At 32.3% G+C, this 16,586-nt stretch overlaps 1 protein-coding gene across 1 annotated transcript; it reads left to right on the plus strand.

Moving 5' to 3' along the window:
- Positions 1-4,496: 4,496 nt before the first annotated feature.
- On the plus strand, positions 4,497-12,840 carry LOC148279724 (cytochrome P450 6a2-like). Its single transcript, XM_088229500.1, has 4 exons — positions 4,497-5,367; positions 7,533-7,760; positions 11,038-11,289; positions 12,484-12,840. The coding sequence occupies exons 1-4, from the start codon at positions 4,533-4,535 to the stop codon at positions 12,651-12,653; spliced, it is 1,485 nt and encodes a 494-aa protein (XP_088085626.1). The 5' UTR covers positions 4,497-4,532; the 3' UTR covers positions 12,654-12,840.
- Positions 12,841-16,586: the final 3,746 nt, after the last annotated feature.

Below are 16,586 nucleotides of genomic sequence, written 5' to 3' on the forward strand. Positions count from 1 at the left end.
TAAAAAATAAAGAGCTTCATGTGGCTCGCGACCCGTGGTCTGTCGACCTCAGCCCTAATCCAATATATCAACCAACAAGGAAAAGTTTGATTTCGTCTACTTAATTCTGCAAAACACTCTAAATAACCAAATTTAAAAAAACACCATAAAAATGCAGTTACGTAGCATTTTTTGAGTTTTTTTTTTCATTTGAAATGAATTGATTAAACCCTTATGGATTACATTCATTAAACAAAATATTTTTTCTTATGTTTATGTTATAAAATATTTATCTATAACCACTTACTGACTTTTTTGTCTTCTAGTTTCGAGACGTACCCGTTTCTTCGTCGGGACACGAATTAAACTAACATAAAAAACCCACAATACACCTTCGATACGATAGAGGCAAAAATCGAGAAACAACGAGAAAAAGACATTGCATGACCAAATCTAACAAATACTCGTGGATGGACATTTCAAAAGTCGGAATAATCGACTTGCGTGCATGAGAAGATGTACGTAGAAGAAGCGAGATCTGTACGCAAAGACAGAGTGATATGGCGTTCTATCCTCACTGACTACTCTTACGGGGAAATGGCGTATGGTTTATTTGTTTGTAATATACTAGAAAATATTTAGAAATTCGGAGCTGACATAATTGAGGATGGTGGCATTTACAAAGAGCTTGCAACTCGCCCAGAAATTTCTGGAGCAAGTTTAACACCTCATTTTGCGAGCGAGCGATTTTACGGTGCGGCGGAGGACCAGGCTTAGACACGTGCTGCGGATGCCTCAACCCAAGTTGCCTCTTCTTAACACCTGCAGACTCCTGCCGTACTGGAAGGCCGTCAATCACGGTCTAAAATACGGACTAAAGAACTCGGGATTGTCATGGGAGGAGGCAAGAGTGCTGGCAGGCGATTGGGTCTCCTGTAGGCGTCTGATGATGTCCACATGCTTAACTTAAGAGCGGACGTGAAAAAAAAAGGACTCTCCCGTGGCCTCTTTAGTCGAATTCTGCCCCTAGGAATGCCGACAGTACGAGGTCTTGTCGAGGCGTCATTAGATTGACACTGCTCAGTTTCACAATCTCAAAACATTTCCAGGGTATGACTTTGCGATGAATCATTTGATTAGGCTTAATATATTTTAATTCAATGGATTTAGTATTTAGCGTTTGAAACAGGCATATTTCACATGTATCGTACACATTCGCAGGGCGCGGTAAAATTAGAATGGATTGATTTATATTTTATTTTATTTTATTAAGGTGGATTGTTTGTCCGACATGTGCTAAAAAGATTTCCTTGTTAGACTGGATTGAATAAATAAGTAGTAGCCACCGAGTCAACGAAACTCGTCTAGTGTTCTTAATATAATTTTTAAATTTTACGCTGCTTTCGTTCTTGTATGTTCAAATGTCTTTAAATCATTATTCATATGTTGGGAAAAAAACATTAATACTCTTCCGGAAATCTTAAAATCAATAGCAAATTTTAAAACAATGTTTCCGAGTGCACAATAAAATTTTAGAAAAATTAACAAATTGTTATATTCTTCGCGATCTGGCAATATAACGCTGTGACTTCAAGTATGCGCGCGGCGAAAGTGTGTCTAAGTGGGGGAATTGTATTCAAATATGATTCTACGCTCTTTCTGGACTATTCCTTAATCTATGATATTGGCATTTATAACTCAATTTTCTAAAAACAGTTTAGTAAAGTTAACCGTTTTTCTTCTACTGTTTTTTATTTATAGCCTCTCAAAACTGTTCGGATGACTCCGTAAAAATGATCATAAAAATCAATCCACCGTAAGTAATTTATAGAAAGCCATTCATAATATTATACGATGGAGTAAACGAAAAAAACTGTTCTTCAATGTCTCTAAATGTTTTGTCATGTCGTACACAAGAGCGTCCAAAACAATTTATTTCCGTTGTATCATGGATGGAGTAAATCTTGAACGAGCGTCGACGTCCAGGGATCTCGGGGTGCTGTTTGACGCTAAGTTATTATTTAATCTACATATAATATCATTATGTTGTAACTCCTTTAAAATGCTTGGATTTGTTCTTAGAAATGCCAAGATTTTTTCAAATATGAATATTTGAAGATTTGATTTGATTACCTGAAGGTTCTGAAAACCTTGTATAATTCCTTGGTAAGAAGTAGCTTGGAATTTAGTTCCATCATTTGGTCGCCAAATGAAACCACGTATTCCTTAATGATGGTACAGAAATTTCTGCATTATCTGTATCTCAGGGAGTATGGATTTTACCCGTTGCTTTTTTTGACTGACTTCTTACTAGGAATGCTGGGCTACCAATCATTGTTGGGGAGAAAGAATATTCATTTGGGTGTTCACTTTTTTCAACTCATTGGTGGTCGCATATATAATTCTGTTATTCTGAATGAATTCGATCTATTTGTTCCCGATAATTATCTTCGACAGAGGCAACACAACACAACACAACACACACTATTTAATAAATCTGATATGTATGTTTTGTAATGCGTTAAAAATTAATTGGATACTCTGTAATGTTCTCAATGTAGCTAAAAATTAATAAATGAAATGAAATAACATACAAGTAGATAAGACAGCAACCAAACTAAGGAAAATGATATATTTATTTAAAAACATTAGAAACATCCTAAACAAACAACTTTAATTAATGTATACTATGCTCTAGCACAATCAAATATTAGTTACGGAATAATAGGATGGGGAGGAACAAATAAAACTACATTAGAGCCATTAATAAAAGCCCAAAAAGCTTTACCAATACTCTACAGACAGACTTTTTACAGAATTTCCAGTACTAGACATAAGACAAATATACATAAAGACAATTTTAAGACATTTCCATCAAAATCCTGACAGACATAATGACGGACAACAAATTTACGACACTAGGCAAAGACAAAAGACAATACTTCTGCTCCCAAAGAAAAAAACAAATTACAGACAAAGGCATTATACTTTTCTGGCCCCTAAGCTATACAACTTTTAAAGCAAGGACATATTGGCGAACAAAATGAAAAACAATATTTTCAAAGCTAGAGTACATAAATGGATTGCTTAAAAGACTAGACAGGAAGCTGAGGAATATGTTTCATATTTAAGAATGTAATTTTAGTTTCTTTAAAATCCTTTTTCGTTTTATTGATGAAGGTTTTATTTATTTATTTATTTATTTAGCATTTCACAGTTTTAAAATGTACAGAGTTTATTTGTTTCAGGTCCCGACTAGCTAGGAAATTCCTGTGTTTAGGAAGGACCTTATTTTATTCATGTGTTTTTTATTTATTTTTAATTTCATTAAATGATGCTTAATAAATTCAAAGAATAATAATAACATTATTAAAAATCAATATAAATTTTAATTAGAAAACATGCAAGTAATAATAATAAAAATTGAATCATAAAAATAGATTAGAAAATATGCCATTAATAGTAAATAAATGAGACACAATTATTATAAATTATAAAACATACCGATAATAATAAAAATTGAACCACAAATACACATTATAATATATAAAATGAGTAATTAAGAAATTAAACAAAAATATAAATTGGAAAACATACCGATAATAATAAAAATTGAAGAACAAAAATAAATTACAGAATATACCATTTATAATTTTTTTTTTTAAATAAGATACGGTTAAAATATGTTGGTTGGTTAAAATATATGGTATGTTTTAATTTTTGAAATTTTTGATTTCTTTTGAATTTTAACACAATTGATGTGAAATTGCGTACAATGAGGAAGTTCAGTGGTTTTTAAAAAAAAATAATTATTTGTTAATAGACTATTAAACTAAGTCATTTTTTTTTATTTTTAATTTTTATATATCGTATTATCAGCGCTACGATTTTTTAAAGTTTTGTATTTCTGAAATAACTCCGCGTGTAACGTTAGAGGTTCATTTCCGCTTATTCTCACTCAGTTCTTCCCATTGGTCCAGAAGCGACAAGCAGGCCGGAAATCTTCCATAGCTCTCAGATCATAGGTTGATTCACATGAACCAGTGACGTCATTAAAAGTAGTGCGTTTTTATTAAAATGTTTATTATTATTTTTTCCATACATTTTCAAGAAACTTTGATGTACAATTTAAAGCTCTAATTTTTACTCCGCGCAAGAAAACATTTTTTGTATCCAATTTCCCGTAGGGCTGAAGTTCCTCATTATGTATAAATAAATAATACACTGACACTCCGGAACGTGCCTGTGGGACAGTGGAGTGGCTATATCCATAAAAAAAAATATATACTGAATGTACCTACCTATAGTATAAACATTTTTGTTAACTATGTATTTGTATTTTATATTGGATTAAATAAATAAAAAAATAAATAAAAAAAATGATTTTTTACCGTGCTATGTGGATTCGTACGATCCGTCTATAATAGACTTTACTGGTAAACTAAAAATAAAGACTGTTTGGATAGAAGTTTAAAAAACCAGTTTTAGGTTTTAATAAAAATTTATTTTTCCTGGTTAGTTTGGTTTCATAAAGCGACTTGTAAAGACAAACAATGTATATTCTTGTCGCTATCTCTGTGCTTATTTTAGTTTGGTACATTCATTTTTTGGGTTATTGGAGAAGAAAAGGAATTTATAGCCCACCACCCGAATTCCTGATCGGGCATTTGGGAAAAGTAGCTTCCGGTAGCCTCAATTTCGGAGAGTTCCTCTACAATTGGTACAATAAATTCAGCCAACATAAGTACGTGGGTTTATTTTTTTATTTTTGTAAAGTTATAGTGATCAACGATTTGGATTTGGTAAAGAATATACTGGTCAAAGATTACAGCCATTTTGAAGGGCACGGATTTAAAACGAACAAAAAAGTCGATCCGCTATCCCAACACTTGTTCAATTTGGACGGAGAAGAATGGAAAAACATCCGCACGAAATTGACACCAGCGTTCACAACCGCCAAAATTCGCAACATGTTTGATATGATTGCGAATTCAGCTGAAGATATGGTGGATTTCATAGACAAGGAAGATGGAACAGAGAAAATTGTTGAAGTCAAGGAACTCACGGCTCATTTCACTTCTGATGTAATCGCATCGTGCGCATTTGGACTGCGGATCAATAGTTTCAAAGACCCACATAACCAATTCAGAACGATGGGAGAGAAGTCGGTAGTTCGAACGGGATTGAAGATGCGAGTCGTTGGCTTGTTTTCATTCATAGCTCCTAATCTTGTCAAATCCCTTCATGTGAGCCTTAACCCAGATGATATTGTCAAGTTTTATAACAAGATTACAGCTGATACTGTTGCACAGAGAGAATATAGTAATACCACCAGAAACGACTTTCTTCAACTTCTAATTGAGATGAAAAACAGCGATATTAATTCAGGTACGTCAATAATTAATATACATTTAGCCTAATCTAAAATCTCTAGGTAAGGTAACAATCTCTCTCGCATTTATTAATTTAACAATCAATTATTACAACTTCCATCTTGCTAACACTGAATAAATTTTGAACAATCTTCCCCTTATTTCCTTCTTAGTTTATGGTGTCAGTCACGTGGTTTCACATGAGCTAATGCTAAGAAGTTCTTGATTGGCCCACTTTAGTATACCCTTCCTGATCCCAACAGTTTAGATAAATTTTAAGTAATACCATGACAAAAAATCCTCTTTTGAAATATAAACCCTGTATATTATAAGTAAGGTAAAAAATAATTCAACTCCCATATAAAAAAAAAACATATGTAAAAAAAATTGGTGGTTTAGTGGTCAGCGCGTTAACCTGCCATGCAATATGTTTTGGGTTATAATGCTTTTTTTTCATCTATTAAAATATTTAACACGGCCCTTAATTTACATAAAAATAAATAAAGACTCATTCTTTCTGGCTGCGATACGATCCCACTTGCTATTTAATGATGCGCACACCTGAACACTTAATCCCACATTATACACATAAACACACCCTTTTGTTGTACCACAATTTAAAATGTATGATTTTTATTTAGAAACTTCGCTGGTCTGTCTTTAAACCGTATCTTTTTTATATTATTATATCATTGTCGACTGTTTGTTTCTGTAAAATAAATAAATGTAATAAAATTATCAAGTTACGCTGCGATTGGTGTACCAATACAGTGCCCTATGTACCTAGTGCCCTATTTAGGGCAAATATATTTTTGTGAATTGTAATTTTATTTTTTTTAAATTATACTAGTAGTAACATACGAATTTTTCGTCGAAAAGGAAACTTGTTTTAAAGAGTACTGTAGAGTGTTTGAAATTTGTTTTTTTTTGTTTACATGTCACTTCAATATTCTTTTAATTTCTTCTATGCTAATTTGCTTGAACTTGATTATGATATATATATTTTTTGTTATCTTTTAACTTAATTTTATGGGGCGGCATATTTAACAGTTTGGCAGAGAAATAATCCTTGCACCTGTGACCAAATGTTGTGTTCTAGGAAGGAATTTTGACGGTAAAATTATTAATTGCCGAGGTTATTGTGCAGTATTAAATTCATGTCCCTGAGCAGGGGATGACGACGCCCCTAACCAAATCTGTCTAGCAGAATAATTATAGCACATATTAAACATATCTCAGGCATATCAAAGGCTTTAAAAAATTATTAATATGGAGTTCTTAAGAATACATTTAATAATGCCATTTTGTACTTTAATTATTCGTTTGAGATCCCCACCATATTAGTACATATTCTAAAACATGCTGGGATAACCAGTTTTAGAGTCTTACTCTCTAACTATAATGTGTATTTATTTTTTTTACAGTATAAATAAGAGGTAAAACAGAGTATTAAAACAATAAAGGATAATTACATAGCAATGAAATACATATAAACAGTAAAAATAGTAAACAAAAAATCCCACAAAAAAATATCCGGTTCGTGGGTATACAAGAAATGTATATGAATTTTTGCTCCTATAATATTTAAACAGTCATATTTTTTTTGTGTAACACAAAAAAGAGAAAAGAAAATATTCTGAAAAAGATTGAAAGGTATTTTCTTTTTTTTATAGTAATTAAAAAAAGAAATAAAAAATTTGAAAAAACATAAAAATATTCAACAAAATATACCATAGAAAAAAAAGAGTTCTTATCTTTAGTTTGAATGTAGGATAGTGCGTATTTTTTCAAAGAAAGAAAATTTTGAAAGTTTGGAATTAATGAAATATTTTCAGTAAAAAAGGTTTTTTTTTAAAATCAATAATCAAACAACCTTTCAATATAGCCCGTTATACGATGTTCCATTGTAATGGTCACCCTAAACCTATTAAACTCACGCCCTTTCCTTCATCCTTTCCCTCTTTTTTCAACTATTTCTCGCATAAAATAATATTTCTCTTTTAAAAGGTAATACGAAAATCTAGGCATTTACAGGTTTATGACAATATTTCATACTCTTTTTTCAAAGACGTCCTCCATCTATGTTAAAATATTTGTCAATCTTCATATTTTCCCTAGAGGAACAACATTTGTCAACAAAACAGAACAACATATTATTGGAAATCACGTTGCGTTTTTTAGGAAAAAAGATTTCAATGGAGGAGTTGACAGCTCAGGTGTTCCTGTTTTATTTGGCTGGCTTTGAGACATCCGCAACAACCCTCAGTTTCGCCCTTCTGGAGTTGGCCGAGAACCCTCACGTCCAGGACAAAATGCGAGAAGAGATAGTCAGTATCCAAGAAATGCATGGGGGACAGTTGACCTACGACTCCATAAATGAAATGCCCTATTTGACAAAAGTTATACAAGGTAAATATTATTTTGCCATTCATTTAGATATTAAAATGAAGGTAGTTCTTCAAAATCCTGCTAATTGCAAATTTATTTTCCATGTTGCAAATACCAACATACAGGAATTTTACCAATTATCTGCCTACACACATATATATATATGTAAATATTATTTTGCTTTCGATTTAGATATTAAAAGAAGGATTATTTTTCAAAATCTTGCTAATTTTATTTTTATTTTATTTTATTTTATTTATTTGGATAACCAACAGCTATAGTTATCTCATATTCATATAACAAAACAAATAAGACAATTACAGGTTTTCACAAGTAGCATCACAGTAAGTTAAAAAAGATTCTCGAACATAAAATGAATAGTAATTAAATGTAAATTTAAAAGAAAAGAAAAAATACTACGAGTTATTTCGAAAGCAAACGCCGCACGTTATTAAGATTATTTTCAAATAAATCTATGTTAAATGATTTATTAATTACATTAAAATTATTAAAAGTTCGCCATAAATATGAATTTTGCCTATAATTAGATGAAACAAGAGGTATGTGAAGAAGAGGGTTATTTCTTAAAACTTTGGAAGGAACATTGATAGAAAGTTTGCAAAGTAGTTCAGGACAGTCAATTGAACCAGAGGCAATTTTAAGTAAATAAATTAAATCCGCTATTTCACGACGTTTTTGCAGAGGCAGTAGGTGATGTTTTTTACATATATGAATATACTGATTTGTTTGCCATGTTCCAAATGCCAACATAATTATATGTGCATATACAAATGTGTAGATACACCGAGTACTCCAAATGTCTACATTGCTTTTTGTAGATACATTTAATATTCCAAAATGTCTACTATATATTACTATGTAGCTTCAGCTTTCGAGCTTTTTCTAATTGGCGAAAAAACAAATCTCGAAATTCGGCGTATCATGTTGGATATAAGCTTTCTCTATAAAATTGTTAAAAACCTAATCGATAGTCCTGAAATTGTTAGAAGCATTTCATATCGAGTCCCTGTCCGTAGAACTCGTCATTCTGTACCCTTCATCATTCTGAGCTCACAGACAAATTATATGAAGAAAATCCCTCTTTGAAGAATACACACTACCTTTAATGACAGTTTTAGTGATATTGACATATTACACTGTAAATATTATATTTTTATCAGATCTGTTGAAGACATTTTTAATTTATCTCCTGCTTAGCTATTATTTTTTTCTTTTACGTATGTACATCTACTACCTACATCTAATTAATTATTACTGGTTATACAAACAAAACAAACAAACCATCACGCCGTTTCCCCGTAAGGGTAGGCAGAGAGGATAGAACGCCACAACACTCTATCTTTGCATACAGATCTCGCTTCCTCTACATTCATACATCTTCTCATGCACGCGCGCCGATTATTCCGACTTTTGACATGTCCATCTTTAAGTATTTGTTGGATTTGGTCATGCCATGTCTTTCTCGGTCTTCCTCTATTTCTGCATCCATCAACATTCGCATTGTGAATATTCTTAGCCGTTCTCTCGCTGTCCATTCGTTCTACATGTCCAAACCAGCGCAGAGCTCCTTTCTTGATTTTGTCGATAATGCTTGTCTCAGCCTTACATAATGTACGGATCTCAACATTTGTGCATCTATCGTACATAGTTTTACCACACATTCGCCTGAGAGATCGCATTTCGACAGCATTTAGCTTACTTTCATCCCTGTTTTTCCAAGTCCATACTTCGCTCCCATACATCAGGGATGGGACCAGGACTCCGTTGTGAACTGCCAATTTTGCCTCTTGTGACAACCATTTATTTGCCAAGGTCGATTTAAGTGCACCGTTCACTCTGTTCCCGGCACTCACCCTCCTTTCAATATCTTTCTCAGTCATTCCATCCCTAGTGAACATACTTCCCAGATACACAAATTCCTCTACTTGTTTTAGTATAACTCCATTCACAGTGATTTCACATTTAGTCATACTTTCATTTCTTTCAAAAACCATCACATTCGATTTATCGACATTCATCAGCAAATCGCTTCTCTTGCATACATCGTAGACCTTTGTTACCAAGGATTGCAGTTCCTCTTTGTTATTAGCAAGGAGTACAGCATCGTCAGCATACAAAAGACAATTGACTTTTAAATCACCCATTTTTGCTCCCATTCTTAAGCCTTTCAGTTCTTTCATGCAGTTATCGATATACACGTTGAACAGCCATGGTGACATAACACATCCCTGCTTCACTCCTTTATGAATGTCAAACCACGATGTGTATGATCCATTTACCCTAACACATGCTGTGCTGTCTTTATACAGAGAAGCAATAGCACGTGTTAGATTTACGCTTACTCCGTACTCCGATAACACCTTCCATAATTTTTCTCTGTCAACTCTATCAAACGCTTTTTGCAGATCGACAAATGCGCAGAAAAGCTTTTGGTTTTTAGCAAGAAATTTTTCTGTCATGTTTCGTAAAGCAAATATTTGATTATTACTGGTTATAAATTTTTAATAATAAATATAAATGTTCATAGAAGCAGAGAGAGAGGAAGGAAATAAAATTTTGAACTATACCATTTTATTCTCCATTTTATGAACTTTTTATTTCAGTTTTATTGGTTTTTTTTTTAAAGTTTTTTAATTATTTTCCCCTCTTCTTTTGTGTTCATAATAAATTAATGTGGAATCTGTAATTGGTCTTACTTTTTAAAATTGTTTTCTTGTACCTTGAATTTACAAAAAAGCACTATAATAAATTAATAAATATTATTACTTTCTAAAATAAATAAATATTACAAAAAAATAATAACGAATCCCTATCTCAATGAGGCCAAGATGCCTATGTTAATTTGAGAAACAACATAATAGAATAGTGGAAGTATGCATTCTTTTAAAAAATACAACAAATTAAAATTATTACATAAACATAAATTTCAAAAAAAGTATAAGTCAATAGTGTAAAAAAAATATGGAATTGAAAATTGATGGTTTAGTTAAAATTACAAGACTGGTTAAATGTTATTGACTGGTTTAACTGATCACTTTTTTCAACTGTTTTTTTTTTTTTTTTTTAAATTAAAGATTTATTTGCGTTCTTATGATTTACCCAAATATTTCATTTTCAGGGCCATTTTCAACGAGTTGTAAATAACTCACTATTAGAAAATGGAATCAAGTTAGGGTAGAGTGGGATTCGAACCACGGACCTTTGGTCCGTGAGTCCGAGATACTAGCCACGGGACCACAACCCGACATTAAACTTGACATTTAACTTTTTTTTTCAGAGACGCTGAGGAAGTATCCAATAGCGCCTTTTCACTTCAGGCACTGCACCCGAGCTTACACCATACCCGGCACACCTCACGTCATAGACAAAGGCACTGTTGTATTCATCCCAGCGATGGGTATCCACAGAGATCCGAATTATTTCCCCGACCCTCTGAAGTTTGATCCTGAAAGGTTTACCCCTGAAAACATAGCTGAAAGACATCCCTTTTCGTACATCCCGTTCGGAGATGGACCTAGAATTTGCATTGGTAAGAATTTCACACTTCACGGACACAATACAAATATTTTTTACAGCTACCTCTACAGAGACGAGGTAATTATTAGATATGAAACGGATACACGGCGAATATTTGGTATCCGGCCGGATACCGCTGCTCAATATCCGGTAGATACTTAAAATTCATTTATCTGGAAAATTTTATAATTTCAACGTCAATAAATTGATTTATTGATATCGGGCGTATTTTGCAAAAAGGAAGTTATCCTCGTTATCTGAAAATGGGACTTTTTTTCATTAAAACATTGGTCAGTGCTCATTATCAACTACCCTAGAAAAATAATTTAACCCGAAAAAAATGCATAATAAATAGACAGGTATAATATTTTTGTGTACTATAAGAAAAAGAAAATAAAATATAATGTTAAAGATTAGGAGGTACTTAAAAAAGAAAATAAATAAGAAAAAAAAAAACATTAAAATATTTATTATTATCATTATTATTATTATTATTTAATTTAATTTTTCTTCGTTTATTTTTCTATACAAATATTATTAACATAAAAATATAATTACAAAAATACACTTTAGAAAAATACATCTTAAAATTAAGCTATAAAGGGCAACAAAATATACTAAAGAAAAAAGAGTTAATGTCTTTAGTTTGAATCCAGGATAGTAGGTGTTTTTTAAAAGATAGAAAATAAAAATAATAAAAAACTATTATTTTATATTTTTTATTAGAGGGCTTTTACATGACAGGTATATATTTAAATTCAAGCGTTTTATGAATCAACAAGTTAATACTTATCTAATAAACGACATTTAAATATTTTTTTGTTTAAATTATCGAATGACATTATGCTTTAAGTAAAGATATAGTACTGTTGACATTAATGTTTTCATGAATGTATTATTAAGTTGTTTGAGGTGTATCTGATGTTTATACCTTAATGTCTGAAATATTGTTTTGCTGCCATTTAACATTAGCAAATATTGTTTGTTTCTAGATAATACTACCAGGAAACGTAAAAACCATAATGATAAAAATAAAAACAAACTTTAAAGCAACTTCGCAGAACAATTAAATGCTCTAATTTTTCCATGTGCAAAAAATACATTTTATGCGTCCAATTTTCCATCGCGCTAAACTTCCTCATTGGTGCATTAACGTGGTATTTTACTCTTCATTAATTTGTTTGATTTTCACACTTTTATTTTTCAGGTAAGCGATTTGGCATGCTAGAAATGAAATTGGCACTATCAAAAATAATCATTCGTTACAAAGTTTCTACGTGTAAAGATACGAGGCCTATAAAATACAGTAAAACAAGTTTCTTTTTGACTCCAGAAGACGACATTTTCCTTCAGTTTACTCCTGTAAGTTGCATCTGAAAAAATAAATACATTTACGTACATCGCATTTGTGCAAAATCATAATACGCAAAAACGTTTTTTGTTGTGTTCACAAAAACTAATTAATGAACTAATGTTAAGATTGAAGATTGAAAATAATGGCCCATTCTTTATGTTTTGGCATTTTTTTGAGATTAGAGCAAAATAAATTTCCAGACTTATAATTGATTTATTTACCACTTTTTTTGTATCATCATTCCCTTTCCTCACCTTAAAGTGCATAGGGCACTGCATCGACACACCAATTAAGCGTAGTTAGGCAGAAAGCAACCAGCCATAAAAAAGTGAAACTGAGATAATAGCACCTTTGTGAAAAGAGTGAATAATGAAATCGACACAACAGCTGGAGTATTTTTGACTTTAACAAATGAACGACAATAAATACATTAGTTTTTTTTTTTACGTTAATTAAGAATCTAATTAGAATTGCGTATTTGACCAGTTTGAATGATTTTTAAAGCAAACATATTATAATACAAAGTTAGTTGATTGTACCTAAATAAATATTAGTGATGCAATAGATCTCTGCTTTTGCTTCCGCAACTGCGGAAGTTCTGCACGGCTTTTTAAATATTTTATAACGGAAATTTGAATGAAACTTTACGCGCAGGAGGGGTGTTCCTGGCGTTCCAACCGACCACAAGCAAGCCGGTGCCATGTACTTTTTTTACTTCATTATACGCCATGACGTAAGTATAAGCTCGTTTTATTTTCTGTCCTTGTTTGTTTGAGTAATTAATTTGTGTAGTGTGTGTAACGTAAGTGCAGTTATGAAACCAAAAACAACATGTTTGAAGCGATGTTTCTTGAAAATGTATGAAAAATTTAAAAAATGATTTTAATAAAAACGAACTGTTTTGCAAGACGCCACTAGTTTTTCCGAATAAACCGATGATAAGAAGCTGTGATTAATTTCCTTTTTACGGTAGGTCAACTGACCAATCAGCAGAACTCATTGAAAAGAATGGGAAGAGAACTTGAGACGTCACACGAGAAGTAATTTAAAAATACAAAACTTTAAAAATCATATCGCTGATAATACAATACATAAATGTTAAAAAATATTTTTGTTTAGATTAATGGTATATTAATAAACAACAAATATAAAAAAAACTGCTTAAGTAGGATCCTTTATGCCGTTGCTCTAATTTTGTTCATTGCAACAGTTTCACTGTATTACATTAATAGTTTTTCCCATGGTTTGTCATCAATATTAATTAATTTTTTGAAACTTCATTTATCAATGTAAGAAAAAACTTTCATATAATACTTGAAGTGATTAAGCTATAATCCCGAGTAATCGCTTCTCGGAAAACTGTCTGTCTTTGTTCAGATACTTACATTTTTTAAATATGTGAGTTGCATTATGCTTTTACCTTGCTTATAATGTACAAGGTTTATATTTACTTCAAAGCGATAGTTATTTATTTGTTTACTTCAAGAAAAAAAAAAATATATTAAATTTACTTCAAAGAAAAACTTTGTTTGGTTGTTTAGTTATTTTATGTAAGGATCGGTGGGATGTTTCGGCTGTGACCTGTTTCAGGAGCTTCTCCGCATTTGCTCTAGTGACGAGGAAACCACAGAAACTTCGTCAGGAGAAGGTGGACCGTTGTAATTCGTCAACAGATCTTCCGATCCACTTAAAGAGTGTTTAGCATTTGGTGTCCTGCTATCATTGATACCTTTTATTGCCTTTACTATATCTGGTCTTGTATGATATTACCTCTCTTGACAAGTCCTTATGACCAATTACTACATGAACATCGTGTAAATCCTCATTTAGACTTCTGCATCGCGCCTCCAGTTGCATTCTTTGCAGACTAAAAAAGGGGCAATGCATCAACAGATGGGAGACATCTTGGAGAGTAACATCTTCGCATGGGCAAGTGTTGATCTCAGATATTTTGAATCTGTGTAAATAGCTCATAAATCCGCCATGTCCTGTCAGGATTTGTGTTTGTTCGAATCCTGCACGCTGCAGTTTCCTGAATTGAAAAGCATGGTAAAATAGATGGAAAAAACATTTTTGTTACCTTTCCTGTGGGTTCTGCTAAATAGCGATCATTCCATAGCTGTAAAGTTCTGCTTCTTATTTTTCTCTCAGCAAAACTTATTGGAAAGTCAGCAAAACCAGGAACTGTTTTTTTGCAAGTTGCTTCCCGAGCCTTTTCGTCAGCTCTTTTATTATACTTGCATTTATTTTAAAACTACATATACATGGACATTGGCGAGCTTATTGCTAAAAGCAATATTTTTCAACCAACCAAAAACAGATTCTTGTTGGTCAAAATTTGTTAAGATTTATTTATTTAAATTTTCAAGTACAGAGAAAAAGTACTTTGGCGGACTTATCGTAGTGTAGCGGTCAAGACGCTTGACTCACACGCAGAAGGTTCCGGGTTCGATTCCCGATCAGAACACAAAAAATAATGTTATTTTTCTCAAGCCTTGGTGTTCTGTGATGTGATTCACCACTGTTATTGGGTGTTCTAGCCTGTTGTGGTGCAAATTTTTTTTTTTTGATAAAAGCAATATTTTCCAGCCAACCAAAGAACAACTGGTCTAAAGAAGAATTCCTTAAAAATTGTACTAAGAAGATAGACATTTTAAAATATAAAATATACAATGTCAATCAAAGCTAAACTGGCAGTGCGCGACGGAGCTTTAGTCCCAACACTTATGTATGGAAGTGAAACATGGAGCTGGCAGAGGAAGGATGAAAGCCGAGTGAACGTGTTTGAAATGCGATCTCTTAGACTGTGGAAAATCAATGTAAAGGGTTACGAATGATGAAATCAGGCGAGAGTGTAAATCTGAGTCAAGTATGATTGATAAGATTAAGAAAGGGTCTCTGAGATGGATTGTTCATGTAGAACGAATGGTAAAACAAGTATTTATGGCGAAAATGAACGGTAACGTGAGACGAGAACGACCAAGGAAGACGTGGCATGATCAGATAAACAAAAATCTTTAGTCCGGTCATGTCAAAAGCAGACAGAACCGAAGGGCATGTATGACAAGATGTATGTATGTGGAAAAAGCTAGGATTATATACCAGGATAGACGTGTGTGGCGGTTCATTCTTTCTGCGTGATGGTAGTAGTAAAAAAAATAATAAATTTAAAAATCACTTGTTATTTAATGGGGAGATAAAGCTTGCACATAAAAGTGCAAATATGTTATATTTATAAACAGGGTGTTCTTTAAACCCTGTCATATCCGGAACCACGATGGTCAGTATGGGCAAGAAGACATATTAGCATATTAAAAAAATATTTAGAACGCAGATTTTTTTCAAAAAAAATAATTAAAATAAACAAATGGTTGCTTACTTCTGCAGGGGAGAAGCGAGGGGAGCGTGGCCATGTGGTTGACAGTGTATCACACTCCCCCCTCCCCTCTCCTCGCTTCATCCCTTGCAGAAGTAAGCAACCATTTGTTTTTTGATATTTTATTTTTGTAAATTTTATTCGTTCTAAAAATTTATTTTAATTTGCCAATATGTCTTCTTGCTCATACTGATCATCGTGGTTTCGGATGGGACGAAGACTGTGGGATCAGGTGATGAGTTGTTAGTGGGAAGGTAGTGCTTCTGTCGCCGCTAAATAGTTAAATCAGCCACTAAACTGAATGACTAGGCTGCTCATTAAATGCCGACATTCAACTTAATGGTGACCAAAATATTTTTATCAAAAAGAGCAAATCAACTTCAGAAGATTGAGCTAGAATAGTTATAATTTGAGTAATTAATGTATTTTGTTATTGTAAAATTACTTTAAAATATGTATGTATTTCAAGTAATTTTTAATATGTATAGTACAAGTATATTAATATATCATACTCGATTTTTTTAATATTTTTATTTTTAAACACTCTCTTAACCATATTATGTATGTAAATGGCAGAAAT

This window comes from Micrasema longulum, unplaced genomic scaffold (genome assembly GCF_059751315.1).
Source record: "Micrasema longulum isolate JH-2025_06_02 unplaced genomic scaffold, ASM5975131v1 h1tg000678l, whole genome shotgun sequence".
In the NCBI taxonomy this organism is placed as follows: Eukaryota; Metazoa; Arthropoda; class Insecta; order Trichoptera; family Brachycentridae; genus Micrasema; species Micrasema longulum.

Coding starts and splice junctions, on each gene's coding strand:
- LOC148279724 (XM_088229500.1), top strand. CDS start 4,533: ATGTATATTCTTGTCGCTATCTCTGTGCTTATTTTAGTTTGGTACATT. Junction 7,761..11,037: donor TTTGACAAAAGTTATACAAG/GTAAATATTATT, acceptor TTTTTTTTTCAG/AGACGCTGAGGAAGTATCCA. Junction 11,290..12,483: donor TGGACCTAGAATTTGCATTG/GTAAGAATTTCA, acceptor TTTATTTTTCAG/GTAAGCGATTTGGCATGCTA.